Below are 27,102 nucleotides of genomic sequence, written 5' to 3' on the forward strand. Positions count from 1 at the left end.
TAGCTTCGTTTAATTTGGCATGGTCAGGTGGCGGAAGTGAGATAGTTCTAAGAAATAGATATAGAGAATACCTACCCATTTTGTGCATTGATTTCTTTCGTACTCCGAAGGGCACTTGAATAGTTAACGTAATTATAAAACTTTTAGTCAGGAATACCTGATCAATGTGGATCGCGGGGCAGACGGCCCGAGGCACCTAGATGGCCAGAGCGAGAATATCATCGGAGCGTCGGAGACTGCGATTCTAAGTTCCCCTCCCTCACCAACCAACTTTTTGCCCCGCCTCACAAAATGACACAATTCGCGCCATTGAAGAATGACTTGCTGTTGAGAGCTGCAAGAGGTAATGCATTACCAGCCATTGCCTTTTCATACCTCGATCTAACTATATCTCTAGGCGAAAAGGTGCAGCGTCCGCCGATATGGGTTATGCGACAGGGTACGGTTCACCACCGCGCTTCCCTTCACTGCAAATTCCTAGTTTCTTCATCCGATAAATTATACGATTTATAATATATATAACTGACTTCTTTACCCGTCATAGCTGGCCGTTACCTCCCGGAATACCACGAAGCCAAGGGCACCCGTGACTTCTTCGAGTGCTGTCGTGACCCCGAAGTTGCCTCAACAATCACTATCCAGCCCGTCGACCGATATGAGGGCCTCATCGATGCTGCGATTATCTTCTCCGATATCCTGGTTATCCCGCAAGCAATGGGTATGACCGTGGAAATGGTTGATAAGAAGGGTCCTCACTTCCCTGAGCCGCTCAGCTCCCCCACCGACGGACAATACGAGAAGGTCATGGCGAAGGAAGTCGACGTCAAGGCGGAATTAGACTATGTGTATAAGGCGATCACTCTTACCCGGACGAAACTGAATGGAAGAGTCCCGCTTATTGGGTTCTGTGGGGCGCCGTGGACGCTGCTTTGCTATATGGTCGAAGGTGGTGGCAGTAAGATGTTTATCCAGAGCAAGACGTGGGTTTACAAGTATCCCAAGGAGTCGCAGGCTCTGCTCCAGAAGATTGCCGAGATCTGTGTGGAATATCTGGCGCTTCAGGTGGCTGCGGGCGCCCAGCTGGTCCAGGTATTTGATTCCTGGGCCGGGGAGCTGTCGCCAGCTTCCTTTAAGGGATTCTCCCTGCCATATCTGAGACATATCTCTGCGAACCTGCCCCGCAGACTGAAAGAAATGGGCCTGGAACCGGTGCCAATGACGGTCTTTGCGAAGGGTGCCTGGTATGCCCTTGATGATCTTTGCGAGTCGGGATATAATGTTGTTGGGCTGGACTGGTTGCATGACCCGGCCGAGGCATTCAAGATCGCCAACGGGCGGGTGACAATCCAGGGCAACGCTGACCCTGGTGTCCTCTATGGAGGTCGCGAGGCTATTACGCAGGCTGTGGAGACCATGGCCCATGGATTCAAGAAGGGGAAGCAAGGATGGATTGCCAACTTGGGCCACGGTATGCTTCTTCAATTCTTCATGTTTCGTATATGCTAATTTTATATAGGCATTACTCCTTTTGTGAAACCGGATGATCTCAAATTCTACTTTGAGGAGATCCACCGGCTCACGGCCGACTAAGCCTCACTTTGGCGACACAAGGGCTGATTCTTCTGGCGGCAGCGTATCGGCCGCTTGCAGATGGAGATATAATGTTCTAGTACTAGACGCCGATATCCTCATTCCTGTATTGACAAGGTGTCAGCACCAGATGGGTTTGCTTTCCAATGCCGGTAAATAAAAAGGCGATTCAAGGGCTCGGTTAAGCAACCAAAAGATACCACAAGGAATAAAAGAAAGAAAGGCACCACCTACCAGATCCCGGGCTTTTCCTTAATAAACTTCTCCATCATCTGCTTACACTCCTCATTATCCAACACCATTACTTCCACCCCACGACTTTTTAGATACTCCTCCCCACCAACGAAATTCCTGTTCTCGCCAATCACCACTCGCTTAACCTTGTACAAGATACAGGCTCCCGTACACATATCACAAGGCGACAAAGTCGTGTACATTGTAGCGCCTTCGTACGCCGAGGCAGGTAAACGGCCTGAATTCTCGAGCGCCGATATCTCGCCCTGTGCCCGCGTCTAGTTAGCCACACCACCTCCCACCTCTTATCGGCCGTAGTATAGTTAATAGAAGAAGAGGGTCGGGACTAACATGTAATGTCGCGCTACCCTTTTGCACACGCATATTATGTCCCCTCCCCAGAATCGTCCCATCCTTGCCTACAAGTGCCGCGCCGATAGGGACGCCGCCCTCGGCAGCGCCGTTTCTGGCCTCCTCGACAGCTGCGATGAAACCGGCGTCTGCATCCATGATCCAGGGTTGTATCAAACTATAGGATGAGAAGGGTGGGGTGATAGGTAGTGAATTTAAGGCAAAAGGCGTATATACGGATATAAAGATAAGTGGTGCAGAGCTTGCATATCAGGACGGGTCGGGGGAGTGTGGCTAACTGCCGTTCTGGTTTTAGCTTGACCCGCAATTTGATAGCTCCACGCCGATTTAAAGATCCAGATACATAGGATGGGATGTAGTCTGGGCTAAGTAACTAGTAGGCTCTAAGAGTTAGGCTTCCAGGGATGAATATGAGTGGCCCGGGGGTTTTAGTCGAGTGATTGAATGGCACATTCCGGGAGGGGGAATTAGAATGCTTCCCTCTGTCGTGGATTTGGGGTGGGTTGGGGGGGGGAGGGGGTACGAGGGGTGAAGCATGCGCTGCAGTTCAAGGTTAAGATATTAACTCGCCACCTGTGGAAGACCACACCTCAGTAATATCCGATACAGTGATAAGCTCGGCCTTTTGATGTATACTTTCGTTACTTGGAAGTTAGACACACGCCGTTGGTGGTGCGGCCTGACAACCCCCCTCTTTCCTGTTCAGGGTTTTTATCGATAAGAGATTGGTAATTCTGTCGCCGCCTGAGGCAAAGAAATAAGATTTCGTGGTTGGGTTTGGAAATTCTCTTTGTGCTCCACGGTTCGATTTATGACAGTGGAAACGGGAGGATACCAAAGATACGCTTGCGGAGGCGAGGCAAGGCTGACACAAAGGCCCGTTTTGTAATTGAGTTACGCAGGCGACGGAAGAAATTCCAAGAATTCGATGGAAGAGCATCGAAGAAGGTCGAATGTCCTTGGCATGGAACTCAGCGGGCAATCTGCGAGGTCGAAACAACGAGAAGGACAAAGATAGAAATCCAACAGTGGTCAGTGAGACAGGCTCCCAGGTTGAGTGCTGTTTGTTAAAGAGCATCCAATTTGCCTTTCTATCTCGAAGTCCGCATTTTTCTGCACTTGTCTAATCTGTAGTTATTGACTTATCGCCGGTATCAGCGATACCCGCAAACCTGCAAAGTTACCACGAAAAGAAGATCCGTGGTGCCTGGTCCTGGTATCTAATTACACAAAATTACCAAAGTTACAGCCCTTCGCCATCCCCAACTTTCTTCCACTCTCGTTCAGCCGTCGGACCAATTCTTCAAGCCGCCTTCCACTTCCTTTTAAAAACCTCTCTCACCACCATCACATCCTCTCCTCCACATTCAAGGCTCTTGCCGACTCTTACCCTCCTTCTCCCACGCCCGGCGATTACATTTCTTCCCGACTTCTGCCCTCCCGGACCAGCTTTTCGTTCAAAAGTTCTTGTTTATTCGGAGCCTTGCTTCCTCTTTACCCCTCGCGAACTCTTTTCCTTCCATTCGCTCTTCCTTCGGTGCATTTTAGATTTAGATCACAATGGTTAAGGATACGAAGTTTTACGACACCCTCGGCGTGAGTCTTACTAGCTGTGCTTTCTCTTATCTGGCGGTGAAACTAACAGTGTCTGTCCTAGGTTGACCCGGCCGCCACTGAGGCTCAACTGAAGACTGCCTACAAGAAGAGTGCCCTCAAGTACCACCCTGGTACGTAACAATTTCTGGAAAGGAAAACAATCGACGAGTATCCTGACTTTATTTCCCGTACAGACAAGAACCCCAACAACCCAGAGGCGGCCGAAACGTTCAAGGACATCACCAAAGCGTACGAAGTTCTGTCCGACCCCCAGCAGCGGTCCATCTATGATCAACTGGGCGAGGAGGGTCTTGAAGGTGGTGGCGGTGCCGGTGGCATGGGTGCCGAGGATCTCTTCGCACAGTTCTTCGGCGGCGGAGGTGGCTTCGGTGGAATGTTCGGTGGTGGTATGCGGGACACGGGTCCCAAGAAGGCTCGCACCATCCACCACGTTCACAAGGTCAATTTGGAAGACATCTACCGCGGCAAGGTCTCCAAGCTGGCTCTCCAGAAGTCCGTCATCTGTTCTACCTGCGATGGCCGTGGCGGTAAGGAAGGCGCCGTCAAGTCATGTACCGGCTGTAACGGTTCGGGTATGAAGACCATGATGCGCCAGATGGGCCCCATGATCCAGCGCTTCCAGACCGTCTGCCCTGACTGCAACGGTGAAGGAGAGATCATCCGTGAGAAGGACCGCTGCCGCAACTGTCACGGTAAAAAGACCGTTGTTGAGCGCAAGGTCCTTCACGTTCACGTCGACCGCGGTGTCAAGAATGGCCACAAGATCGAGTTCCGCGGCGAAGGTGACCAACTCCCTGGCGTTATGCCTGGAGATGTCGTCTTCGAGATTGAGCAGAAGCCCCACCCCCGATTCCAGCGCAAGGACGATGACTTGTTCTACCACGCTGAGATCGACCTTCTCACCGCGCTCGGCGGTGGAACTCTTAACATTGAACACCTTGACGACCGGTGGTTGTCCGTGACGATCGCTCCTGGCGAGGTTATCACTCCTGGTATGTAATTCGACAACAGGTGCAAAGATGAGAAAGACTAATTCAATAATTATAGGCGCTATCAAGGTCATCAAGGGCCAGGGTATGCCATCTTTCCGCCACCACGACCACGGCAACCTCTACATCCAGTTTGACGTCAAGTTCCCCGAGAAGGACGAACTGCAAAACCTCAACCTTCTGGAGCAAGTTCTGCCTCCCCGCAAGGAACAGGCGCAAGCTCCTTCAGATGCTATGGTGGACGACTTCGTACTGGAGGATGTTGAGGGTGATGGTTCCTCACAAGCACGCGCCCACGGCGCGGCCGGTATGGACGAGGATGATGACGATGTTCCTCCTGGTGCTGAGCGGGTGCAATGCGCTTCTCAGTAAACTGGTGTTATGATTGGGTAACGGATGTGCCAGGGCTTCATGAACTTCGCTTATGATACCATGTTGAAGGTCAGCCCTGGTGCTGGTCTATTCTATTTTGTTTTTCGACGACTTGCTTTGCGATGGCGTTTGCACCGAAGATTCGGATGATGAATGGAGACTCTGATTTTCTTCCCCCCCCCCTTTTCACTTTTTCCGCGGCATCCATCGACCGCTTGACTCGCTTGATTTCTATACCATAATCTCCTTCCATTTTCGTCCTGTTAGGTGGACCTGGGCTGGTACGTCATGAGTAGGTGTCCAGCTTTCGCGCTTTATTGTTTGCGACTTGGGTTGACTGCAGGTCGGGGATAGTTGTTCTCGGGGTGGTTACCAACATTATAGACTCGCATGAACTTGGGTATGAAAATTCCTTCATCGGCTTTTATGAGTGTGTTGTAGATCATGTAGAATTGTCACAGTTCCCCGGATAACCTTGAGGCTGGGTATCGGGGGTCAGTGGCATATAAGTAAATCGGTGAGGACCCTGGCAGCCACCTCCAAGGTTGCTCACCACGGTCCTTCATCTAACCCTCATATACCCCGTATCTTGAATACGGAGAATAATGTGTGCACTTGTGGAATTATCCCTAAATCTGCCTTGTTTACTTGCATGTTCCGCTCCAGGGATATGTCCGAATATATATATCTGCAGCCTTTGATACGCACCACTGAAATGGGATACATATACAGCCAAAGTTTTGACACTAAATATCAAAACACCTTCGCTCCTCTGCAAGTGACGGTTGGCATCCTATGGGCGTTACGTAGGCGTTTACATATTATTCTCGCCAACTCGAAATGGCCTCCGCCATAACTCAACAAGCTACTTTATGGTATACACTTAAAATCTCCATGAATAAACCATGTGGTGTTTGACGGAATACCATACCGAACGTCCGTTTTTAACCAGTTGATTCAATTTCCAACATCGAGGAGTGCGATACGATCTTAGTATATGCATCCATGCATTTGCTGGTTCACAATAAATATAAACGCAGTAGGGCTGGAATAGTTAGCCCAGGCCCCGCAAATAAGTATTAGTACATACTACGTACGACTGATATTGAATTGGGATTATAGCCCGTGGAAACTTACGAGATGGAATGGATGCATGGCGCGCGTTAGCCATCGCACAAGACGACATTGATGCTAATCGAATTTCTCACCACATGCCATGTCATGCTAATTAAAAAAGCATGGGACACTGAACAGGAGCACGGCTGCTTCTGAAAAGAATGCCTCTAGACTGTACATAGCTTTGTAAAGGATTACTTGGATAGGCAGAGACTCTAGATCGAGTGAACGTGTAGCCATGGACGTGCTGATTGGATTTAATTGAATGGACTCTCCTAGATGTGTACCTACGTATAAACCAGACCTACGGAGTGAGCACGTATTTATCTAATTCTTCACATGAAGAATTGAACTGGACGAAACGAGAATAGGTCGTGCGGTTCTTGTCTGTGGAAAGCATCTTACCTCGCTTTGCCTACCGGGAATGAATGGGTATATCGATGGAGCTGTCGAGAATAGGGTAGCAATGCCCATCTTCCAAGTATTTGCCCCCTGAGCAAAACACGGGTAGTGGTAGTGCCCGGATAGAAACTCATCCTGTAGGTTAACACCGCTGCGCATGTTCTGTATCGCCCTGGCAAGGCTGGCAAGACCAAAAGACCACCCAGGACTGGTTGGACGTAGGTAGAGGTCTGTATGCTCATCGATCACCCGCACTCTATGGCCTGGCCTGGGCCATAGATCTCTAAGGAAGGGACTGAGCTCAGTCCGGCGAAATGTTGGCGTTTCGTTATGTCGGCGTCAATTTCTGATCATGTGAACATGTACATGTGCCTGAGGTATTTGATTCATGCAACGCTCCCGGGGAGGCTGTGAGACAGTGCGGTCTCGACGATAGGTTGCTCGGTCAAGTCGACCGAGAGCATCGGCATGCCGCAAGGGGTTGTCCGACCTAGTTTGAAAGCTCCGGTCGCACTTTCAGAGCTAGAGCTGGGTTCCTGGTAGGACTGCAGGAGAGCATTCGTGATGCAAGGGGTTTCATTTTGTAATAGCGCGGTGCTCTGCGAGCTGGGGTGATTGGACTTTGGGTGTAGACTACAGACGCATGAGGGTGTAGGTACCTACTAGAAGTGAGTAGATGCATGGTCTTAAATGGTCATGTCGCAGTTCGACTGTTTGAGTATCGGGGCATTCCATGCGAGGAGTTGCCGTTGGATGGACGGGTGAAAAGACTGACAAATAGTCGGGCACTAGTTTGTCGAGCAGAACTCGTGAATGAAGCCACTTTGGGACGTCAGTGGAGATGCTAGGGGTGCGGCGTGAGACTGAGTTGAAGGTACGAGGCACGGGGCGGCTGGACTTCTGATGAGCAGGTTTGAGACATCAGAAGTCGCGGCATCGATGCTCTGGGTCGATTGATATTCGGCCTGTATCAACACTAAAACTGTCATCAAGATAAGCGTGCGCCTCCACGGACCACGAGGCATGCCAATAATAAACTCGTCCCGCTTGTGCTTTGTCAAGCTTGATCCATGGGTTCTTGGATGTCCTCTTATCCAACCCCCCTGGCGAAATAACGCGATATGAGAGGTGTATGGTTGGCGGACGAGTATGGCTCATATCTCACTAAAATGACGACATTTGAGGTTAATTGAGAAATCGTTCCAGAAGGGCCAGCTTCGTGGGGGTGCATCTGATGACCGCGATGATTCCTGGACCAGATGGACGGCTGCAATGCACCAGTGAGACGGTCTGTGGGCAATGCGGGAATTTGATGGGTGGCCGCTTCTCATTCTTTGAGTGTATTCGTGGCTGGCAGTCGATGAAGCCAGGGTTGGGACCGAGAGGTCCAAGGTAGCGAGAACTCTCGGGCGAACGATCTGGACTGGGCTCCTCGGAGATTGTGCTCTGTCACACCGTTTATCGTGGTTATTGCTGTGGTCGAGAATGTCGCCTGGATTGTACAGCTCTGTACTGTACCACTGCAGCGATGTGATCAGCAAGGGTCCATAAACTATGGTCATGTCACACTGTCACACCCGTAGTGCATTTCCTGGGGCATGGTTCTAGAAAGCAGACGTCAAGCTGATCGCAGCTGTTCCTGAGCATCACTGCCGAATTTCCTGAATTTTGGTGATTTTGGCTATACCAACGGGGAAGCGCAGAGGACGCGGCGCAGACAAGAATGATGACGCGATTTCGGGGTTGATGAGGTGACCGGCGGCGGTGGAGAGCGCAGGGTTCGCCAGCCATTCCTGCGGGCGCTTGGCCGGGCCACAGCCACCTGTCCACTCTGCCTGGAGATGAATCAAGGCTTCTGCATACGAGGCAGCGACGCTGGGCGTTTCATTTGGCCGGTGTCTCATTCGTAAACGATGCCGGGTGCGGCAACAATCGTGAAGATGAATATCGCCCAGCATCAAGGATCCCCAAGGTTTGGGCGCGCAGTGCCAAGCCTTGGTTGCTGTCGGCGATCGAAGCCCTGCAGTTGTTACCATCACGGGGCACGTCACTCGAGCAAGTCTCACTGGGTGCGCACGATGAGTCCGCGGGTGGCCGGGCAACAGTGACTGAGCGTCGACACTCGACAGTGGCCGCCGACATCATCGCTCCGACTCTCGAGTAGTATACTCAGAACAGCGAGATGATCAGAATATTCAAGAATAAAATGCAGCTCCACACGTGGGGAAAGCGAGCTTTCACCATCTGTCTGGCCGATGGCGTGTCCTGCGCCGCCTCCCATTGGCTGGCGGGCGTTTTTGCAGTGCTGATTGGCCGGGTAACTTGGCCTGAGAGGGCGGTGGCTGCGGGCAGAATGGGCGGTTTTCCACCCTGCCTGTGCTGTGTATCAACAGCATTTGCTCCCCAAGAACCCCCATTTCACCGCAATCCAGCCAGATCTCCTTCACGATGACGCGGGATTCTGCAAATTCAAGCCCGCAGCTGGCCCGACGCCCAAAGTCACACCGGAAGCGCAGTTCCTGAGCAAGATCCTGGCGTGCAAGCTGCAAATTGCAACCATGGGTGGGCTCCGCTCCAGACCGGCGGCGATGGAATGATAATCCCACTAACAGAGATGGATGGGCCTTATTACGCCAGCGTCCTCACCAAGCTTAAACGCTTACTGTCCACTGTCAACGCTCGGCGACAGGCCACTGACGATCCCTTCCACGCCATTGCCCTCTTCCCGCTTGTCTTTTTTCTGCTGCGTGGCCCGGGGTCGGAATTGTGTGACAACTAAGATTGCTCAAGCGTCAGAGTGGGCTGTCCGACGGTGGGACGTCCGTAGGCGTGCGCAGTTTCTGCCGTTATCAAACCGATTCGCCTCATGCTCGTGCACGACTGCAGCTCCTGCTCCTCCCCCCCACAGACTCCCGTCTCGCAAGATCTCCTTGCGACGCCGCCAAAAAAAGCCTAAAAGACATAGATCCGTCCGTCCCTGTCCTGGAACTGCTCGACCTTTTTTTTCTTTTTTACATCAACTCGTGGCTGTGGACATCTGGCTGCCTCCTCTCCATCCTTCTCGGCCCTTTTTCTTTTTCTTCCTAGTGCCCCGGTACTTTTGTGGCATCCTTTCTCATACTCTGCACTCTACGTCTCGACCTGTGCCCCCCTCCATCTGCCGGCCACTCAGCTTGCGCCGGTGTATATCCCATTCCCTCTTAGACCTGTTTAATCCCCTTATTTGGTGGTTTGATCGTCTCGTTTGAGTTTGACTTCACGAGATCTCTTCCGTGGGGGAACCCTGAATTCGCATTTACAGCTCTGAATCACGACATCGCCTTAGTCTGTCGTGGTTCATTTAAAAGCCACTCTCGCGCAATTTCCTCACCTATCATCCATCCTCTCGACATGGCCAGCCAGTTCGCTTAAATATACTGATTGATCCGGCCCCATCACGAGCGAATCGTGCGGATTCGTTTTAATTTTTATCTCCTTTGCTTTTGCAATACACCATTTGGTTGCACTTTGTCGTCAGACCCTCCGGAGGTCCCGCGAACGTCGGCCCCCGTGTTCGCGCTGAACATATATTCTTCTATTGCCCCCATTTACAGTCCTGACGGCCCCGTCAACCCAACATGCCTAACGACTTTGGCTCAAAAGTTGGCCATGGAGTCGCCAAGACCCTGGGACTCAAGCTCCCTGAGAAGCAGCAACATGATCCTGTCACTCGCGGCGAGTCGACATTCTCCGTCGGCACTTTCGAAACACACTCCTATGTCGAGCCTGAACCAACCGTCGGAGAATGGTTTGCAGAAATCACCCCAAGCTGGCGGGAAGTCGGACTCTACTTCTATCGACTTTTCCCTTTCCTGACCTGGATCACACGTTACAACAGACAGTGGCTCATTGGAGACTTGGTCGCTGGTATAACTGTTGGCGCTGTTGTCGTTCCCCAAGGAATGGCCTACGCCAAACTTGCAGAGCTGCCCGTCGAATACGGATTGTATTCCTCCTTCATGGGAGTTCTTATCTACTGGTTTTTCGCAACGTCAAAAGATATAACCATCGGCGTACGTATCTCTCTTAAGAGTCTTTACTTTGTTGTCAATAGCTAATCAACGCATCTAGCCTGTTGCTGTTATGTCCACACTCGTCGGAAAGATTGTTATCGAGGCCCAGGACAAGACTGATGTGCCCCCTCATGTTATTGCCTCTTGTCTAGGAATTATTTGCGGTGCAATTGTCTGCGCCATGGGTCTTCTCCGTCTCGGTTTTATTGTTGATTTCATCCCCCTGCCAGCCATTACCGCCTTCATGACTGGTTCAGCGGTCAATATCATCTCTGGCCAGGTTTCCACCATGCTTGGTGAGACTGCTGATGTCAACACGAGAGGAGCTACTTACATGACGATCATACAAACCCTCAGGGAGCTTCCCTCTGCCGGGCTGGATGCTGCCATGGGCGTTACTGCTTGCGCCATGTTGTACATTATCCGCTTTGCTTGCAACACTGCGGCCAAAAAGCAACCCCACCGAGCCAAGTTCTGGTTCTTTGTCTCTACGCTACGCACTGTCTTCGTGATTCTGTTCTACACCATGATCAGTGCGGCAGTAAATCTTCACCGGAGGGATAATCCGGCGTTCAAGGTTTTGGAAACTGTTCCCCGAGGTAAGATAGTCCTACAAGCGCCTGCTTCGCTGTTGATGCTTACTATAATTCAGGCTTCCAACACGCCGCTGTTCCTACCGTTAATGCCGAGATTATCAAGACTTTCGCTACCGAACTGCCCGCGGCTGTTATTGTCCTTCTCATTGAACACATTGCCATCTCCAAGTCGTTCGGACGTGTGAACAACTACACCATCGATCCCTCCCAGGAATTGGTTGCTATCGGCGTGTCCAACTTGCTCGGCCCCTTTCTCGGTGGCTACCCTGCCACTGGGTCCTTCTCACGAACTGCAATCAAGTCAAAGGCAGGTGTTCGAACCCCGCTGGCCGGTGTCATTACCGCCGTTGTGGTTCTCCTTGCCATCTACGCTTTACCCGCCCTTTTCTGGTACATACCGAGTGCGTCCTTGGCCGGTGTGATCATCCACGCCGTTGGCGACTTGATTACCCCTCCCAACGTTGTTTACCAGTTCTATCGCGTCTCACCCCTCGACTGTTTGATCTTCTTCATTGGTGTCATTGTCACCGTCTTCACCACAATTGAGATTGGTGTTTACTGCACTGTCTGTGTATCGGTAGCAGTACTTCTGTTCCGCGTTGCAAAGGCCCGCGGCGAATTTCTGGGCCGTGTCACAATTCATTCTGTTATCGGAGATCACAATTTGGAGGAGACCCAACCGGCCCTTGGCGGTGACACTGACCGCGTACGCTCAATATTCCTTCCCCTTAACCACGCCGACGGTTCCAACCCTGATATCCATGTCGAACAACCGTTCCCGGGTATCTTTATCTACCGCTTGTCCGAGGGCTTCAACTACCCAAACGCCAACCACTACACCGACTACCTTGTCGATGCCATTTTCAAACAGACCCGTCGTACCAACCCCTTCACCTACGGCAAACCCGGTGACCGGCCCTGGAACGACCCAGGTCCTCGCAAAGGGAAGCAGGAAGAGGATCGATCTCATCTTCCGCTCCTCAAAGCGATCATCCTTGACTTCTCGGCTGTTAACAATGTTGATGTCACATCGGTGCAGAATTTGATCGATGTTCGCAATCAACTTGATATTTATGCATCCCCTCGCACGGTACAGTGGCATTTTGCCCACGTAAAGAACCGTTGGACAAAGCGGGCCCTTGTCGCCGCTGGCTTCGGGTATCCTACTCCTACATCGGATGACGGCTTCCACCGCTGGAAGCCCATTTTCAGCGTGACTGAAATTGAAGGCCGGTCCTCAGCCGCCGCCCACGCCGAACTGGTGGCCAACGAGCAGACTCGCCAGGCGAGCGCCCACGGCGGTAACGACCTGGAAAGCGGTATGAAGCGTACCTCGCACACCGTCGAGCGCGAGACGCACGGCGTCGAAGAAGAGTCATCCAACTCTAGCGTTGGCGGCGAAGACAAGCTGCAGCGTGACCTGAAGGATAGCAAGGCGTACCGGGATCCCCGCCAAATGGCTGTGGTGCAGGGCGTCAACCGGCCATTTTTCCACATCGACATCAGCAGTGCGGTGGAGGCCGCTTTGGCGAACTCTCCGGAAGAGCAGCCTCCTTCGTACAGCTAGCTGATTTAGCGTCTATGCATGCATGCGTGAACTATATCCTCCCTGGATGGAGATTTGATCAAGCTTGAGTTAATTCTCGGGAGTTTCCTATTTTTCATTTTTATATACTCTTCCTACTATTATCCATCTTGTTAATAATCTGTGAAGCGAGTGATTGTTGATCTGTCTTGTCTTTTTCTGCTCCTGATAATTTGAGTTTTGGAACCATTTGATGTCACGGTCACCGTCGCTACGAATACCCCTTGCAGCTTATCTGAGCTGTTTCAGCAGATGTATATAGACCAATTGAGATTTCTATCCATCATGAATACTTCTCCCACTCAGTAGTTATTTTGCTGTAGCTTAAGCAACCTTGCTGACCGAACCCTAAGTCATGCTACAGGGCAATAAACGGAGAAGCCCTAATTAGAGTTAGTTCTTCGAAATCGGGATGGGGTGTTAATTTTCGCAGTTGTGCTAAGCATGGTCAAGCATCACGTTCATCTGTATGGTATTATTACTACTATATTTAAAACAGGCACTGCCATCAACGTGTCATTCAGACAAGAGAGAGCAGAAGTACGGCAGCTTCCCAGAGTTGAGGAGATTTGTAAATATTAGTTTGAGTCGTCTATGATATGATATGTATGACAATGTAGATATATATCCATAAATCCGTATTTAATTAACTCTGTTTCGACGTAGTCCTCAATGCCAGGACCTAGATCTACCCCATTAGATGAAGCGCATCCAGCATCCACCGCAATTGTAACCGGCTCACTTCCGCATCATAATATTCTTCATCGCCAAAGTCGTACACCTTCGGCACAGATAAAGGGAGATCTTCATTCTCTGCATACTCCCTCTCAAAGGCCTCCACCTCTGCCAATAACACACAAGCTGCAACAACGCGGAAACTCTCCAGCCCATCCCACCCCCGCCGTTTATGACCCGACCCCGACCTTCGTTCGTCCGCCTCCATCGCAACATGGAAACAGGCAAGACAGCGCTCGAGGGAGTCGAATTCATTGAGGTACCCTGTAATCGGGCCGGGCAGACGCATCTGCCCTATGATCCACGAGGCGATGCGATCGAATTCGTCTTTTAGTTTTATGGACCGTTCGCGTTGGCGCTGGGTTTGCACGCCGCCATTGTTGAGGATCTGGCCGATGAAGACTTCGAGCTCGGTTATCGGGTGGATTAGGTGTTCGGAGAAATCGGCCATTGCGGTGTACATTGCGTCTTCGTAGCTAAAATTTGCGTCCGCGTGCGTTAGTAGTGAACATTATTGGGGCGGGGGGTGCGGTGTTTGTTATAAGTTATAGGGAAGGGATAGTTACGCTGCGCGGAGCTGGCGAGCTGTCTCGACGTTCCCTGATGCACCGAGATCTATGCATCGTTTTGTTAGATTGGTGATGAGAATTTTCCAGATAATCGCCGGGCGCGGTGACGCTGTACTGCGGATTTCCTCGTTCCAGATCTTCTGTTCGTCGATTCCGCGGTAAAGCTTGCCCAGGACGTTTTCGGACCGGTAGTACATATGGACTGGGGCGGAGTCGATTTCGTTGTCTGGGTATGGATGAACATATCGGGATTCTAGCTGGATATCATGTTTATCGCGGATGTGAGCGAGGGGTCCTGGGGCGAGGCTTTTGAGTGTTAGCTTTTGGAACAAATGGTTAGGGAGGAAAGCATTACAAGTCCGGTCTGTTGCGGTTTACATTGGGCATTTCTTCGAGCTTCACTGGCACGCCAGTCTTTGAGAAGTCAACTGCAGTAGAGTGAAGTTGTGCTAGCTTCCTGCAGTCAGAGTGCACTGTCCCAATTTCCATCTGATCTGCAAGGATCATATGTTTTGTGGCAATGACACCAAGTTTATCGGACTGCATGAACTCGACAAAGAACTCAGCCATGTCCTCTCTTGTTACGGGTCGCCCGATGTCCTTGGGTTGGACACGGGGATAGTCTGCGGGGGCATATATCCGCCTTGGCCTAGCTTCCGGATCCCAGATGATGTTGTATAAGTCGCCATCTAGGTCTCCGTCGCTGAGTTGACTGGGAAGGTCTCGGGTACCTTTCTTGCTGAAGATGATGCAGTTTTTGTGTTCTCGAAGTGGATGGCCGGTAGGTGGGAGTACGTGATGTGGGTATTGGATGTCGCCGACATGCAGAGCCGGGGAGCGGGTGACGAGTAGACGGCAGTCTTCTGGTGGGTATGAGGACTGACCATCATGAGTATCATAGGTAACGAAGACCTCGTTTTCACCTAGAAAGCCGGTTTCGTCCATGATTCCGAACAATGTAATCCCCTTATCCACCGGGATCCGGGCTTTGTGCTTTAGAAGCCGCAGTTCGCGGAGGACGACAGCCTCGACGATGGATCGGAGAAAAGGGACCTCCTTGTAGTTCAGCTTTAATTTGTTGATTAGGAGGAACAATCGGAAGAGCCGAACGCAATGACCGACGCCTTGAGTTTTGATAAAATTTGCAGTGTTCTTGGTAGTTGCAGTGGCCTTCCGTAGCTGATCTATGCGCAGTCCTTGTACTTTAAAGAACCACTGCTCTGGAACGCCCATGTCCTCCATTATTTTTATAATCTGTCGGTTCAAGACCAAGGGAATAGGCTTCGAACCAGCGTCGCAAATCTCGAGATTATTCCTGTCTTCTGCGTCGAATTTCACCATTGAAGGCCTAACTCGGATCGTAAAACCTTTAAGGGAGGGATCGATTGATAGCATGCCCTTTGCACCGCCCATTCGAATCTGGAAGCAAGTTGGCAGTCCCTTTCTGAGTGGTAAAACGGCATGGATTGCAGTGGCTGCATCTTTGGATATGGTTCCTACCCCGTCACTGAAGACTCGGTTTTCGGTTTCGACATCGGTAATTATGTACACAGAGACTTTGTACTGCTTGAGATTTATCGCGAAGGGCGTTTCGGAGAAGGCTTGTCCAATTCTGGCGGCACATCGAGCTGGTGAGGTTATGTTGGAGAAACTGCCGATGGCCTTGATGATAGTGAAGTAGGTTTGCAGGTTCTCGTCATCGTCGACGAACGGGGCTGAGAACTATGGTAGAGTATTCAAGTTAGTTGTGGTTCTGTGTGAAAACAGTGAGTAGTGCGAAAAGTAATGTCTCAAGCTTACCCAGGCTGAGTGAGACCTGAGGGAAGAGTGAGAAAACCCAAGAAAGGTGTAAACACGGCCTGCAATCTGAATTCCGTCTTGAAAGACACCTTTGAACCTTGCAAAAATCTCCTTGTTGTTGACCCGGGGACTGAAGTGAAGATCCTGCCCGTTCTCATCGCAGAACTGGACGCGGATAAAATACTCGTGGTGGTTTGGGAACCGCCGCAGAATTCTATTCAAAGGCTCGGATTCTGGGTCGTGCAATGTGATGCGTGACGGGGTGACCATCACTTTGTATATATGCGCCCGATGACGAGAGGGACGGAAGAGACTGTCGGCCTGGATCACACCATCATGAAGCTCCTGGTCACTAACGGTGATCATCTCGAGCAAACCATCGACCGTAAATTCAGCGGCATTGCCAAACGGGGAAGGCCAGCCGATCAGAGTGAAGAGCCTTTTGAGAGAGTTCACCGAGATTGGCCGTTTTCCTGCCCGTTTCCTTGCTTTGAAGATGGCTATCAACTCTACTGCCAGTTCAAAGACAAGATGCGGAGGGAGGTATGCATTATAGACCAGTGCCTGAAGTTAAAAAAGGACCCCAAAAGGCAGAATCCTGGCACGAGTATGAGTCTTTAGAAACTCCATGAAGCCCGACAGCCCGACTGCATAGCTATATAACGTGTGATAGCTATAACGAATGACAACCAAATCCCACTCGGTAAGTTGATCCATCTTAGTTTTGAAGTCGACTGGGGAAACTCTGAACTCATATACAAGACATTGGCCAACGTAATTAGGGTGCGCGTCTCCAAGGGAAGGGAGACGGATATAAGAATTGTCTTCGCGGCGAAAGAACGATGGAACATCGGTCGTGGTGACAAGGATACTAGAGCCGGGTGTGGTCCACACGACTTCAAAGACCGTGTTTAGAGGAATCCTTATTATTCTTCCGTCGCCGAGCTCAGCAATGATATTACGTCGTTTGAAAGTGACGCTGCCGCGCGCCCGCGGCCATTCCACTTCGGGGACAAATGCGAACTCCCCCGAGTCGAATCTGGTGTAGCCACAGGAGGTCCCGAGCATGCTAAATGAGACGGAGTTTCCTTGCTCTTCGATGACTCGGGTTGGCTTGACTCGCTCCTGTGCTTCGTGGGCCAGGTGTCGAAGGGTGTAACCGTCCGGGTCTCGGTTGCTCTTCTTGCAGAATACATGGAATCCTAGCAACATCAGGCGTGATCTGAGCCGAGTAGAACCCTCCAGATATTCCTCTCCGTGAGACACCAGAAAACGCTCGCCGTCAGCCTGGTTCAGGAAGATGACGGGGGCAAAACGTTTCTTTCGTGGCTTCTCGCAGCTCCAGTCGAGGATAGCGAGAGCCCTGACGAAAGGCGCAAGCTGGTACTTCAAGCCGTCCTTGCTGAGGTCGGGGGGATGGATGTGTAGAAAGACCTCCATTGTGGTGATGCTATGATCAGAAGGCGTAGGATTTGAGATAAAGACAAGAGACTGGATGAAGATGAGTTGAGCTCAGCTCATTCTGCGGGGAAGATGGCGGGGGTTGGGAACGGGTCGCTGGCAGGGTGTCGATGGATTGAAGAAACGAGAGACAGACACCCGGCTGAATTGATGGAATGCGGAAAGAGCGACGAGAGGGGTTGGTGGGAGAGGGTCTACAAGAGGGGAGAGATGTGTTGGTGTGAGACAAAGTGAAGCCGTGAATACTGTAAGTATAGAAGTAAACGGATTTCTTGGCAGCCAGCTGTGGATGTGAAAGCCGCATTGACTGATCCAGCTCTGTCGGGTGTGATCTACGTGATCTATCTCTTTTCACTTTCCTTTCTTTAACTCCTCCCTTCACCCCTGTCTTCTCTCCATCTCATCCCCAACTTCTCTGCCGCGTCTCCGTCTTTCCCCCGCCTGCCCTCTATCTTATCAACCACTGCCAGTTCCACGCCATGTATTCCGACAACGACGACTACGACGACGACTACGACTACAACTACGACTACAACCATCAGTATGAGTGTGCGTCTTGCAACATGGCGTTTCTATATGAAATTGACTGCAACGAGCATATGTCCGACTATGGCCACTGGCCTGAATGCGAGGTTTGCCCTGCCACCTTTCGCACCCAGCGTGCTTGCAACCAGCATATGAACGCCCGTGGGCACTGGGCTCCTCGCTACGAATGCGAATCTTGCACCAGATCCTTTCGCCTCCAAGGCGCAGCGACTCAGCATATGAATGCCATGAAGCATTGGGCACCGAAAGTCCCCTGCGAGACCTGTAGCAACAAGTTCCATACCAGTCTGCTGCCGACCAGCATATGAAAGCATTAAGCCACTACCGGAACTACTGCAAGAGCTGTGACCGGCAATTCGACAATGAAAACAACTTGCGCATGGTATGCCTATAAATATGTAGTAGCAGCCTTTTTCCGAAACAATTGATCCTGATAGTGCCCTGTAGCATCTCCGCTCAAAGATCCACAGGGGTCGCGACGTCTCCTGCCCCTTTTGCAAGGTCGGGTATACCACTGCGAGCGGGCTCAGTCACCATCTTGAAACAGGATCCTGCCCTAAAGCCCCTTCTTTGAGCCGCGAGACGATCTACCGGATGGTCCGCGAGCGAGATCCAAATGGCGTTATTACCCACAAGCAGATTGGATGGGTGGAAGAGAAGAACGCAACCTACTCCGCTAATCTGCGCACTTGGAACGGCAACGGCTATGAGTGCTATCTATGTCATCGGCAGTTCAGATCGCTTCCTGCTCTAAACCAGCACCTGAATTCTTCTGCTCACAAACAGCAGGTTTACCATTGCCCTAATGCTGGATGCGTGAAACCCTTTGCTGCTTTGGCTGGACTGTTTAACCACCTCGAAAGCGAATCGTGCTCCTTTATGAGGTTCGAAAAGGTACAGAAATCAGTTGGTGAAGTGCTTCAGGGAGGCCGCCTTATTTCATTTTGATCCTCTTTGAAAACGAGTGACAGTTGTCACCTCCTGGTGCGTGTCACGGTTGTATATAATTGAATAGAGATAAAGGCCAAAAGACCAGTACAAGCTGATGGTGTTATGCCACCTGGTAAACAATAGTTGCTTCACCTACTATAGACAATGTATATACCAAGATCCTGTAATATATACCAATAGCTGAAACTGCTAAGAATAAAAAGACACATCAGTATCTAGAATTGCAGGGATCGAACGATTACAAGTGTAAGTAGATCCGTAGAATACAAAACCCTGTAGGCAAAGGCAGTACGGAAACGTAGGTAGTTAGTCGAGACCGCCATTTCTGCAACTCTTCCAGTCTTCCGTTTCAAGCTTGGATGGAGGGACAACGGTATGTTTAGTCGCTCCAAATTACTGGAGTTATCACTACCATGAAAGGTCTGAAATGGAAGTGGACGGAGTAGACCTGCAGGCTTGACCAGACATGGCTTATCTATGTTGACCTAATTACCCTGAGCAATATCTTCCTTTACCTCTTCTTGCAGTAGCACCACGATGGATGTCTTTGAATTAAGCGATGACATTGAACTATGCGCGGCCCCCAACTTCTCCACCAGGACCACCACATGCTAGAACAACCAGGTGCTGCCTCATAAAGCACTTGAGGTATTTTCCTAACGCCATTAAATCCTGCCGGTTCTTAACTTCTTCGGGCGCAGAGGGCCAGAGGCTCCGCAGAGTACTAAGCACTGTGTCGTCCTCGGTCTCGCAAAGCTTGATTTGGAAGCACTAGTCAGTAAGCACTATTCTTGTGGGGCTGAACTGTGATTCTACCACGCAGACCCACTATGGTGCAATCTGGAAAGCAAGGAACTGGCGTTCGATGTGTGTGATTGACCGTCCTCTTTCCCAAGGTAGATGGACAGGGGCGACTTTCAGAGGGGAGCTGTTGATCCCAACTGTACGACGCGGATCAACTGCAAAAACATCGGGAGTACCCACGATGACTCGGGCTGTTGGTAGAGTATCCGCAGCCATTGGATGTGCTAGAGGGCTGTGGATGTGAAGGAGGCTTCTTCAGTCTTCACATTGCGGCTAGCTTATACGAAGATGCCCTTTGAAGCCGCTCAAAAGTACAATTCCTGAGATATAAGAAGACAGCAAGACCACCTTGTTTCTGTTCCTTCTCAGACAACAATCCTCTCTCCCTCTACATTATTGACGAGACTTTCTCTTTAAGACAAGACCCTCCACCATGCTTTCTCTTAGAGCGCTGACTCTGTTGCTTCCTGCTCTTTCAGCGGCGTACACCCTTAAAGCCTGCACGGATACCGGCTGCGAGGAGGGCTGCGTGGACTTCAGCGCTGATGTATGATCTCGACCTCCTTTACCACCGCCACGTGGAACTTTGCTTATCTTCGTTTAGGATGTGTCGTCAGACTCAGATTGCATGGATTTCGGCTTTGTGGCCAAGTCTGTTGTTTGGTTCGATACGTTGAATACGCTCGATGGATGGTACAATGCTGGCTGTAACGGTGGGCCAGGCAGCGAGGATGCTTGGATCTCGAATGGAAGACCTGAATACAATGACTGTGTGAGCCTTGACGACAGCCAACAAGCCAGCAACGGTATTCGGTATTACATCGTCAACAACAGTGGATCATAATCTGCAGGGTGGATCTTCTATGGGAGTGATTGATGTATATCAAGTCACCTTCGTCCCAGATGCTGCAGCAGTTCGATTACATATTCTATGAAGAATACATTCCAGTCTTCTTTTCTCTAGAATAGTTAGGTTCTTGTCATCTCGGAATTAGTTTATTACTCGGTGTTATCGGGCCGTGGACAACGCCTCCCGATCCCTCCACATCTCCGGCCGTTTCGTGCGGGGTGCAACATCAATGAATATATTAATATATTAATCCTTCTCCATTCCGTACCTCGCTCCACGTTCGGGCAGCAGGCCAACAGCTTGCATCAGATGCACCATGGCCACTCCCCACACGCCCGTCTCCGAGGGCGGGCTATCTACCCGCAATCTCTACCAATGTGGCACATGCTCGCAGTCCTATACACGCCTTGACCATCTGGCACGCCATGTCCGATCACGTAGGTTGCAATTTACTCCGACTAGGCCTGACTGAGCCTGACTGGGCCTGACTGACGCTTGCAGACACGCAAGAAAAACCATATCAATGCCCCGTGTGCGGCAAACGGTTCGGTAGAATGTATATATTTTCTCTCCGCTGTCACGGACGTAACTGACAGTATAGTAGCGACCTACTGAGCCGACATTCGGCCATACATACCACAGATCGAGACGCTGCTCCTAAGAAGCGCCGCGGTAATCAGAGTTCTACAGTCCGCGCCTCTCAGGCATGCTGCGCCTGCGCTGAGCACCATCTTCGATGTGATGAGCAGAAGCCCTGCGGCCGGTGTCGACGTAGGAAAGTCCCCTGTGTACTGCCAGCTAAGGCGACGACGGGTGGAGGTATGGCTAATAAGGCGTATGAGCCAGCGATGCCTCCAGAGCAGAATGCTGAAGACAGCGCGTTCATCAGTCCTGTCGACTCTCTAGCAGGCCAGTCCTGGTCGGAACAGACGCGCCAAGTAATAGACGAGATCAATGTCTCGCATGACTTCTCTAGCCTTGTCGAGGATAGCAGAGACTTTTTGACGACTGCTCCAGACCTGCTGAGTGGTACGAGGACACCGCGGGGCCTGATGACTTTTGGCCTGGAGACGGATCTCGACCTGAGTATTATAGACCTGCACTTCCTGGACTCGTATAACAGCCAGATCCCGTTCGAGTTTGAAGAGCTCGTGCCTGCAGTATCGGATACTACTACCACTCAAGAACAAGGTGTAGAATACAGCGACGGTAAAGAGGAGAGGTCTTCGCAAAGACTTAAATGGCGCTTCGTGCCCGCTCCCCAAGACCATGGTTATTGCGAACATGACAACCTCCTCCTACCAGCCCAGACAGACCCGTCATCGACGCCCCAGAGCCTCGTCGAGGTCGCCAACCAGCCGGCAGCAGAAAAGCTCGACCTCTCCTCGCGAGACCGGATCCTCAGCATTGTTCTCAGCCAGCTGAAGCATCCGATCTCGGCGGCGGTGCACTCGTTCCCCTCGACGGAATTCCTGGACAGTCTCATCCGGTACTACATGACTGCTCCGCTGTCCACGGCCAGCTCCTGGATTCACCGAGCGGGGTTTCAGCCTAGAAAGGCCTGCCCAGAGCTCCTTTTAGCCATGGCGGGTGCAGGCGCTGTGCTGACGCCGGATGCGTCTCTAAGAAAGCTCGGCTTCGCGATGGAAGAGGTCGTTCGTCTACAGCTGCCGGGTGTATTTGAAGAAGATAACCAGAGGATATATGATCTGGAGCTACTCCAGGCGTACCTCTTATACCTCGAAGTCGGCCTATGGAGTGGGAATAACCGCAAGATCGAGCTATCTGATGCATTCCGGCAACCGTTAATCACCATGGTGCGTCGTCGAGGGATGTTCCACCACTCTGCGTATCCTGCTATCTCAGTGACCATCGACGACACGGGGGATAGTTTACATGAAAAGTGGCGCGAATGGATCGGACAGGAATCCTACAAGCGACTCGCGTTTCATTTACTGCGCCTGGACGCGGAGCTGTCAATGGCCCTTCTCACCAACCCTGTATTATCTTACGCGGAGGTCTGCCTCCCTCTTCCAGCCCCAGAACAGCTCTGGCTTGCAGATAACCCTTTGGCTTGGAGGAATCTTTACTGCAAGATATATACGTCTGGTGGTCCGCGCGTTCCAACCCTGACCGAGTGCATAGCAAACATGGACCTGATCGAGTCCAGCAGAGATATGATCAACAAGCAGTTATCATGCGGCGCACTCCTCAACGCGCTCTGGGGAACAGTCTGGGAATACCGACAGTTCAGCTCAGTGCTCGGCACACAATCTCGCTACTGGGACAATGGACTGTTGATGGCATCGCGGGCACAGCAAATCACCAAGGTCCTTGAGACCTTCCACCTGCAGCATAAGAATGAAAGTGAAGACGGAATTGGAATCGGAATCGGAATCGTCCTCCACTTTATCCTAATGCACATGAGCATGTCTCTTGAAGAGATCCAGTCGCTTGCTACGTGTGACGACCCAATCCGGGCCTGCGATGAGCAGCCTCTTTTAGCCGTTAGATCGTGGTGTAAATCCAGAGAGGCCCGTCAGGCGTCCTGGCATGCTAGCCAGATTATTCGTGGACTGAAGCATCTACCGGTTCAGGGGATTCGTGACTTCAAGGCCATTGCCCTGTACCACGCGAGCCTGGTTTTATGGGCTTATGGGATGGCTGGGACTGACTCCATGCACTCGGAGGGACCCAATGTCTGGCTGGACGGGGAAGAGAACACTGACACTCAGAGATATATTGCCCTAAGCCGCGGTGTGCCGGTTATACATGGGGGACTTCTTGACGGCGGATTCATTGCATTGAGCCAGCCACGGCGGATTCTCGAGACGATGATTGATCTGCTGCAGTCGAATAGCCACTGTGATCCTGGAATGCAACCGCCGCCTCTGGTTGCCAATTTGGTTCTTATCTTGGGAAAGCTTCGAGATGTTAGCAGGTAGTTGCGAATATGATACTGCATTATAAATGCTGCCTGTATTCTGAACAAAAGAGTCTAAATGGTATAGGCTATACAAGACTACTCAATTGGCTTTGCCCCAGACACATCAGGCACGCCCTCTCCCTCAACGACCCTGGCCCCGACGATTTCATACACAGGCACCTCAGCCAGTCTCCCAATAACATGATGCAGCGTCGGCAGCTGCTCCCAATCCAGTCCGTCAATCTGGAAGCTCGCCTTCTCTGCAACATACACTTTCTGCGGACGAGGCTTGGGGACTGCCTCAGAGAACGCATCAAAGACCGCATGTTCCTCCGCAGCAACATTCTTATTCTCCCTCCCACTCTTCGGGATATACTTATACGCAAGGATCCCCGCGTCTGCCTCCCCACTGATCCCCCCAGTCGCAGTTGACGGATCAACCTCCTTCAGCCCCTCGAGAAGAAAGTCCCCCCATAGTGCACCCTGCCATCCAGTGCGCACCCGGTACGACGTACTCCGGCGGTAGATATCAATGCTCGAATACAGCTTCGGCATACCCAGTTCCTCACGGCCCGAGACAATCGGATCAGTCAGGGACTCAAACAAGATAGGCAGATACGAGCCCTTCACTACACTGCCGTCCTTCTTGACATACTCCACCCCGTGCACATACAGGCCAAGATGGCTATACCCCGACCCACCCAACCACTCCATCTTATCCAGGGTTGTCTGCGAGAACGACGCGTACGCCACCGTGTCCGCAGAACTAAACTGCCACCGCCCACTCCGGCCTGGCGGGAACAGGTTCTGCAGCACGGTGCGCGAGGTCTTGAACTTGATTGACGCCGTCGTGAAGGTTGACTTTGACCCGTCTCGCGGGAGACCGAGGTGTGTTTGCCGGGGGCCTGGCATGGGTCCGAATGCGATGGGCATGCGCCAGTATGGGCCTGGACTGGGGATGCGCGCCCAGCTCCATTCGCGCAGTTTCTGCGTCGAGTTGTCCCATTCGTCGTGGCCGAAGTTGTAGTCTGCGAAGCCGTACACTACAGAACAAGACACAGTTAGCTAAAGGGTAGAAGTATAACAGGTATGGGAGGCAGACGCACTATCTGGTGCTTTACCGTCAGAGCGATCCCCGCCAATGAGTCGCGAGTACTCCTGGATCCGGGTCGCTCTTTCATGGCGTATCTCATCGTACAGCTTCAACCGCTCCGGAATCTCATTAACTGGTGTCCCAGGGCCCAGGACAACAGCCAAGGCTGCCGCATCCTCAATCGCAACACCAGCTCCCTGGCCCTGATGCGGAAGGAAAGGATGCGCTGCATCACCCAGCACAGCAAGACGCTCATGATGCCACGCCGGAACCTCTTCCATATCCAACAACTTCCACACCTTGACGGTCTCGGGATCCGCCTTGGCCAGTAACTTCAGCACAGCAGGGTCAAACCCGTTATAGATCTGGAGCATCTTTTCCAGAATATTTGTAGTTGTACTTGCATCCGTATCCCCCTTCCCATCCCAGCTCTCATCCGCCTCCCCCTCCGACTCCGCCGCGGGATGTATCGCAACGAAATTCAACACCGTATTCCCAGACGTCGGATACATAACAACCCGTCTATCAGACCCATACCAAATACACAACTCCCCAGTATGCTGCACGAACCTCGCCGTCTCAGGATCCGCGAGAGCTGCACTCGTAGGAACAAGGAACCGGAACGCGCTCTTCCCGCAGCACGACGCCTTCAGATTCCCGCCTGGGATTGCACCGCGCGTGACGGAGTGGACCCCGTCGGCGCCAAGGACAAGGTCGCCCGTGTATTTGGTGCCGTTGTCCAGCATTATACTTGCGGAGGTGGGATCGACGAGCACGATTCGGTGGCTTGTGTGCAAGGGGATTGCGGGTTTGCTGTTGTTGTTGTCGATACGAGCTGGACTTGTCACGGCGGTCTTGAGTTGGTTATGGAGGTCGATTCGGTGGGCGAGGAGCCATTGCTATAGGCGTTAGATATGAATCCCTTACCGGTACATATATCGCGTATCAACTTGTCAAGTTAAGGGAGAATGTCTAGCTCACATGCTGCCACCGCTTATTCTGCTCCGTGAGATCAAAGCTCCGCTCGAGGACACCGGCAGCCGAGTACTCCGTCAACTAGTAGCAGATCAGTATATACCCAGTTAATTAGAAATGAGGTGAGGTGAGAATGGTACATACCCTCTCCATCAAATTCGCCCCAAACTCCTCCGCAAAGATCCCCAGCCTCTTCAGAATCCCATTCGCGTTCGGCGCCAGGTGCAGCGCCGCGCCCGTCTCCGTCGCTAGACGCGATTGCTCGAAGATCTGCACGTCGTGGCCTTGTCTGCGCAGGGCGAGACCGGCCGTGAGGCCGCCGATGCCGCCGCCGACGATTAGGACTTTGAGGGGTTGTGGTGTGTTGGTGGTCATGTTGTTGAGGTTGGTAGGTACTGCGGTGGTAGGGTGGCAGGATATGGTAAGGTAAGGTAAGGTAAGGTAAGGAGTAGAGTGGCCTTGCAAGTTTAAAAGAACAGTAAATTCATAGATAACTAACTGCCTTCCGCGTGGTCCTCTATCTCCGAGTTGGCTGGTTATGCGGGGCGATGGAGGAGGTAGGGTAGGGTTCAGTTCGGGAGTCGGGACCACCTCACTTGCCCTCGACTTCCCCGACTGGGGTCCGAGTTTCCGAGGGACAGGCCGTGGTAAGTTTGCATTTACTTGTATATGGTTATTTTGAGCATTTTACGTATTTTACGTATCTATTGGTATTTGTCGTTGTGAATGTCTTGCTGGCCGTAAAAGGTGGACATGGGTAGAGCCCAGATGGAAACAGTGTAAATGTTTAGACTGTCTTCTTACTGTACATAACCAAAATTGGCCGAAGTAATGATATTTATGAGAATGAATGCAGTTTAGGATTACTCGTATTCTAGATAATCGTATATATCAATCCCTCCCCGAAGCCCTAACGTCATCCATCCCACCGCCATAATCCTCACCCAATCTCACCCCGTCAACCACCACCTCTTCCGCCTCCTGCAACACATATAGCATCCTCGCCCAGGTCCTCTCACTAACATTCCTCCAAGCATGATTCGTCCCCCTCTGCACCGCAACATCCCCACGTCTCAACAGCCTGCTCTCCCCAGAATCCAGAATCAGCTCGACCTCGCCCTCAAGCACAACCCCGTAATCAAGGCTGATGGTTCGGTGCATGGGCGATGTGGCTCCGGGGTTCATGTCTACGATGCGCAGCACCGTGCCGCCTGGGATTGTTATGCCCGGGAGGTTGGCGAGGTAGTTGCCGTAGGTGGTTAGGTCGGTGTTTGAGGTGAGGGGGACGGGGGTGGTGTTTGTGGCGTAGGCGAGAGAGAAGCGCGCGCCGTTGGAGAGTTGTTGCCAGGGGAGGGGGGCGGGAATGGTGCTGTTGTCGAAGGTTGTTTGGCCGGATGGGGTGTGCGAGGTTATGTGCCGGGAGATGAGGGGGAGGTTGTTGGGGAGGGTTTCCCGGGTGGTCATTTT

At 51.7% G+C, this 27,102-nt stretch overlaps 11 protein-coding genes across 11 annotated transcripts; 6 read left to right on the forward strand and 5 right to left on the reverse strand.

Moving 5' to 3' along the window:
- Window positions 1-150: 150 nt before the first annotated feature.
- ASPSYDRAFT_1121430 (uroporphyrinogen decarboxylase HEM12) lies at window positions 151-1,848 on the forward strand. The gene is made up of 4 exons (XM_040839940.1): window positions 151-343; window positions 398-439; window positions 545-1,468; window positions 1,517-1,848. Exons 1-4 carry the CDS (start codon window positions 292-294, stop codon window positions 1,588-1,590), a joined length of 1,092 nt encoding a protein of 363 aa, XP_040700916.1. The 5' UTR covers window positions 151-291; the 3' UTR covers window positions 1,591-1,848.
- ASPSYDRAFT_1121995 (cytosine deaminase) lies at window positions 1,590-2,591 on the reverse strand. Its single transcript, XM_040839941.1, has 3 exons — window positions 2,176-2,591; window positions 1,825-2,096; window positions 1,590-1,694 (listed from the first exon to the last, which is right to left on the reverse strand). Exons 1-3 carry the CDS (start codon window positions 2,332-2,334, stop codon window positions 1,673-1,675), a joined length of 453 nt encoding a protein of 150 aa, XP_040700917.1. The 5' UTR covers window positions 2,335-2,591; the 3' UTR covers window positions 1,590-1,672.
- A 1,165-nt stretch (window positions 2,592-3,756) lies between these two features.
- On the forward strand, window positions 3,757-5,174 carry ASPSYDRAFT_59516 (type I HSP40 co-chaperone YDJ1; the record flags this gene model as incomplete). Its single annotated transcript, XM_040849716.1, has 4 exons — window positions 3,757-3,792; window positions 3,854-3,923; window positions 3,987-4,805; window positions 4,861-5,174. The coding sequence occupies 4 exons, from the start codon at window positions 3,757-3,759 to the stop codon at window positions 5,172-5,174; spliced, it is 1,239 nt and encodes a 412-aa protein (XP_040700918.1).
- Window positions 5,175-7,934: 2,760 nt separating this feature from the next.
- ASPSYDRAFT_1122444 (uncharacterized protein) lies at window positions 7,935-8,678 on the reverse strand. The gene is made up of 2 exons (XM_040839942.1): window positions 8,270-8,678; window positions 7,935-8,204 (listed from the first exon to the last, which is right to left on the reverse strand). Exons 1-2 carry the CDS (start codon window positions 8,481-8,483, stop codon window positions 8,020-8,022), a joined length of 399 nt encoding a protein of 132 aa, XP_040700919.1. The 5' UTR covers window positions 8,484-8,678; the 3' UTR covers window positions 7,935-8,019.
- A 1,631-nt stretch (window positions 8,679-10,309) lies between these two features.
- ASPSYDRAFT_155541 (SLC26/SulP family anion transporter) lies at window positions 10,310-12,907 on the forward strand (the record flags this gene model as incomplete). The annotated part of the gene is made up of 3 exons (XM_040842470.1): window positions 10,310-10,744; window positions 10,803-11,343; window positions 11,397-12,907. The coding sequence occupies 3 exons, from the start codon at window positions 10,310-10,312 to the stop codon at window positions 12,905-12,907; spliced, it is 2,487 nt and encodes an 828-aa protein (XP_040700920.1).
- A 706-nt stretch (window positions 12,908-13,613) lies between these two features.
- On the reverse strand, window positions 13,614-17,469 carry ASPSYDRAFT_59518 (RNA dependent RNA polymerase; the record flags this gene model as incomplete). The annotated part of the gene is made up of 6 exons (XM_040849717.1): window positions 13,614-13,848; window positions 13,924-14,136; window positions 14,227-14,535; window positions 14,585-15,951; window positions 16,030-16,593; window positions 16,678-17,469. 6 exons carry the CDS (start codon window positions 17,467-17,469, stop codon window positions 13,614-13,616), a joined length of 3,480 nt encoding a protein of 1,159 aa, XP_040700921.1.
- Window positions 17,470-17,562: 93 nt separating this feature from the next.
- ASPSYDRAFT_59519 (C2H2-type zinc finger protein) lies at window positions 17,563-18,984 on the forward strand (the record flags this gene model as incomplete). The annotated part of the gene is made up of 4 exons (XM_040849718.1): window positions 17,563-17,565; window positions 18,033-18,321; window positions 18,348-18,418; window positions 18,484-18,984. The coding sequence occupies 4 exons, from the start codon at window positions 17,563-17,565 to the stop codon at window positions 18,982-18,984; spliced, it is 864 nt and encodes a 287-aa protein (XP_040700922.1).
- Window positions 18,985-19,896: 912 nt separating this feature from the next.
- Window positions 19,897-20,870, forward strand: ASPSYDRAFT_47414 (uncharacterized protein). The gene is made up of 2 exons (XM_040847420.1): window positions 19,897-20,338; window positions 20,396-20,870. The coding sequence occupies exons 1-2, from the start codon at window positions 20,225-20,227 to the stop codon at window positions 20,633-20,635; spliced, it is 354 nt and encodes a 117-aa protein (XP_040700923.1). The 5' UTR covers window positions 19,897-20,224; the 3' UTR covers window positions 20,636-20,870.
- Window positions 20,871-20,934: 64 nt separating this feature from the next.
- ASPSYDRAFT_80117 (C6 transcription factor RegA) lies at window positions 20,935-23,586 on the forward strand (the record flags this gene model as incomplete). The annotated part of the gene is made up of 3 exons (XM_040851024.1): window positions 20,935-21,078; window positions 21,143-21,197; window positions 21,246-23,586. The coding sequence occupies exons 1-3, from the start codon at window positions 20,958-20,960 to the stop codon at window positions 23,584-23,586; spliced, it is 2,517 nt and encodes an 838-aa protein (XP_040700924.1). The 5' UTR covers window positions 20,935-20,957.
- Window positions 23,587-23,663: 77 nt separating this feature from the next.
- On the reverse strand, window positions 23,664-26,034 carry ASPSYDRAFT_206227 (putative salicylate hydroxylase; the record flags this gene model as incomplete). Its single annotated transcript, XM_040843898.1, has 4 exons — window positions 25,780-26,034; window positions 25,642-25,716; window positions 24,674-25,559; window positions 23,664-24,610 (listed from the first exon to the last, which is right to left on the reverse strand). Exons 1-4 carry the CDS (start codon window positions 26,008-26,010, stop codon window positions 23,664-23,666), a joined length of 2,139 nt encoding a protein of 712 aa, XP_040700925.1. The 5' UTR covers window positions 26,011-26,034.
- A 492-nt stretch (window positions 26,035-26,526) lies between these two features.
- On the reverse strand, window positions 26,527-27,099 carry ASPSYDRAFT_33253 (cupin domain-containing protein; the record flags this gene model as incomplete). Its single annotated transcript, XM_040845065.1, has 1 exon — window positions 26,527-27,099. One exon carries the CDS (start codon window positions 27,097-27,099, stop codon window positions 26,527-26,529), a length of 573 nt encoding a protein of 190 aa, XP_040700926.1.
- Between the last annotated feature and the right edge of the window lie 3 nt (window positions 27,100-27,102).

This window comes from Aspergillus sydowii (assembly GCF_001890705.1).
Source record: "Aspergillus sydowii CBS 593.65 unplaced genomic scaffold ASPSYscaffold_8, whole genome shotgun sequence".
Taxonomy (NCBI): Eukaryota; Fungi; Ascomycota; class Eurotiomycetes; order Eurotiales; family Aspergillaceae; genus Aspergillus; species Aspergillus sydowii.

What these genes read in the sequence shown, in the direction of transcription:
- ASPSYDRAFT_1121430 (XM_040839940.1), top strand. Translation starts at nt 292, where the DNA reads ATGACACAATTCGCGCCATTGAAGAATGACTTGCTGTTGAGAGCTGCA. An exon ending in GCTGTTGAGAGCTGCAAGAG is followed by an intron (nt 344 to 397) that starts GTAATGCATTAC and finishes CTATATCTCTAG; the next exon opens with GCGAAAAGGTGCAGCGTCCG. An exon ending in GATTGCCAACTTGGGCCACG is followed by an intron (nt 1,469 to 1,516) that starts GTATGCTTCTTC and finishes AATTTTATATAG; the next exon opens with GCATTACTCCTTTTGTGAAA.
- ASPSYDRAFT_1121995 (XM_040839941.1), bottom strand. Translation starts at nt 2,334, where the DNA reads ATGGATGCAGACGCCGGTTTCATCGCAGCTGTCGAGGAGGCCAGAAAC. An exon ending in AGGGTAGCGCGACATTACAT is followed by an intron (nt 2,097 to 2,175) that starts GTTAGTCCCGAC and finishes AACTAGACGCGG; the next exon opens with GCACAGGGCGAGATATCGGC. An exon ending in AAGGAAAAGCCCGGGATCTG is followed by an intron (nt 1,695 to 1,824) that starts GTAGGTGGTGCC and finishes TTGTCAATACAG; the next exon opens with GAATGAGGATATCGGCGTCT.
- ASPSYDRAFT_1122444 (XM_040839942.1), bottom strand. Translation starts at nt 8,483, where the DNA reads ATGGCTGGCGAACCCTGCGCTCTCCACCGCCGCCGGTCACCTCATCAA. An exon ending in CCCCAGGAAATGCACTACGG is followed by an intron (nt 8,205 to 8,269) that starts GTGTGACAGTGT and finishes GCAGTGGTACAG; the next exon opens with TACAGAGCTGTACAATCCAG.
- ASPSYDRAFT_47414 (XM_040847420.1), top strand. Translation starts at nt 20,225, where the DNA reads ATGCTTTCTCTTAGAGCGCTGACTCTGTTGCTTCCTGCTCTTTCAGCG. An exon ending in GCGTGGACTTCAGCGCTGAT is followed by an intron (nt 20,339 to 20,395) that starts GTATGATCTCGA and finishes ATCTTCGTTTAG; the next exon opens with GATGTGTCGTCAGACTCAGA.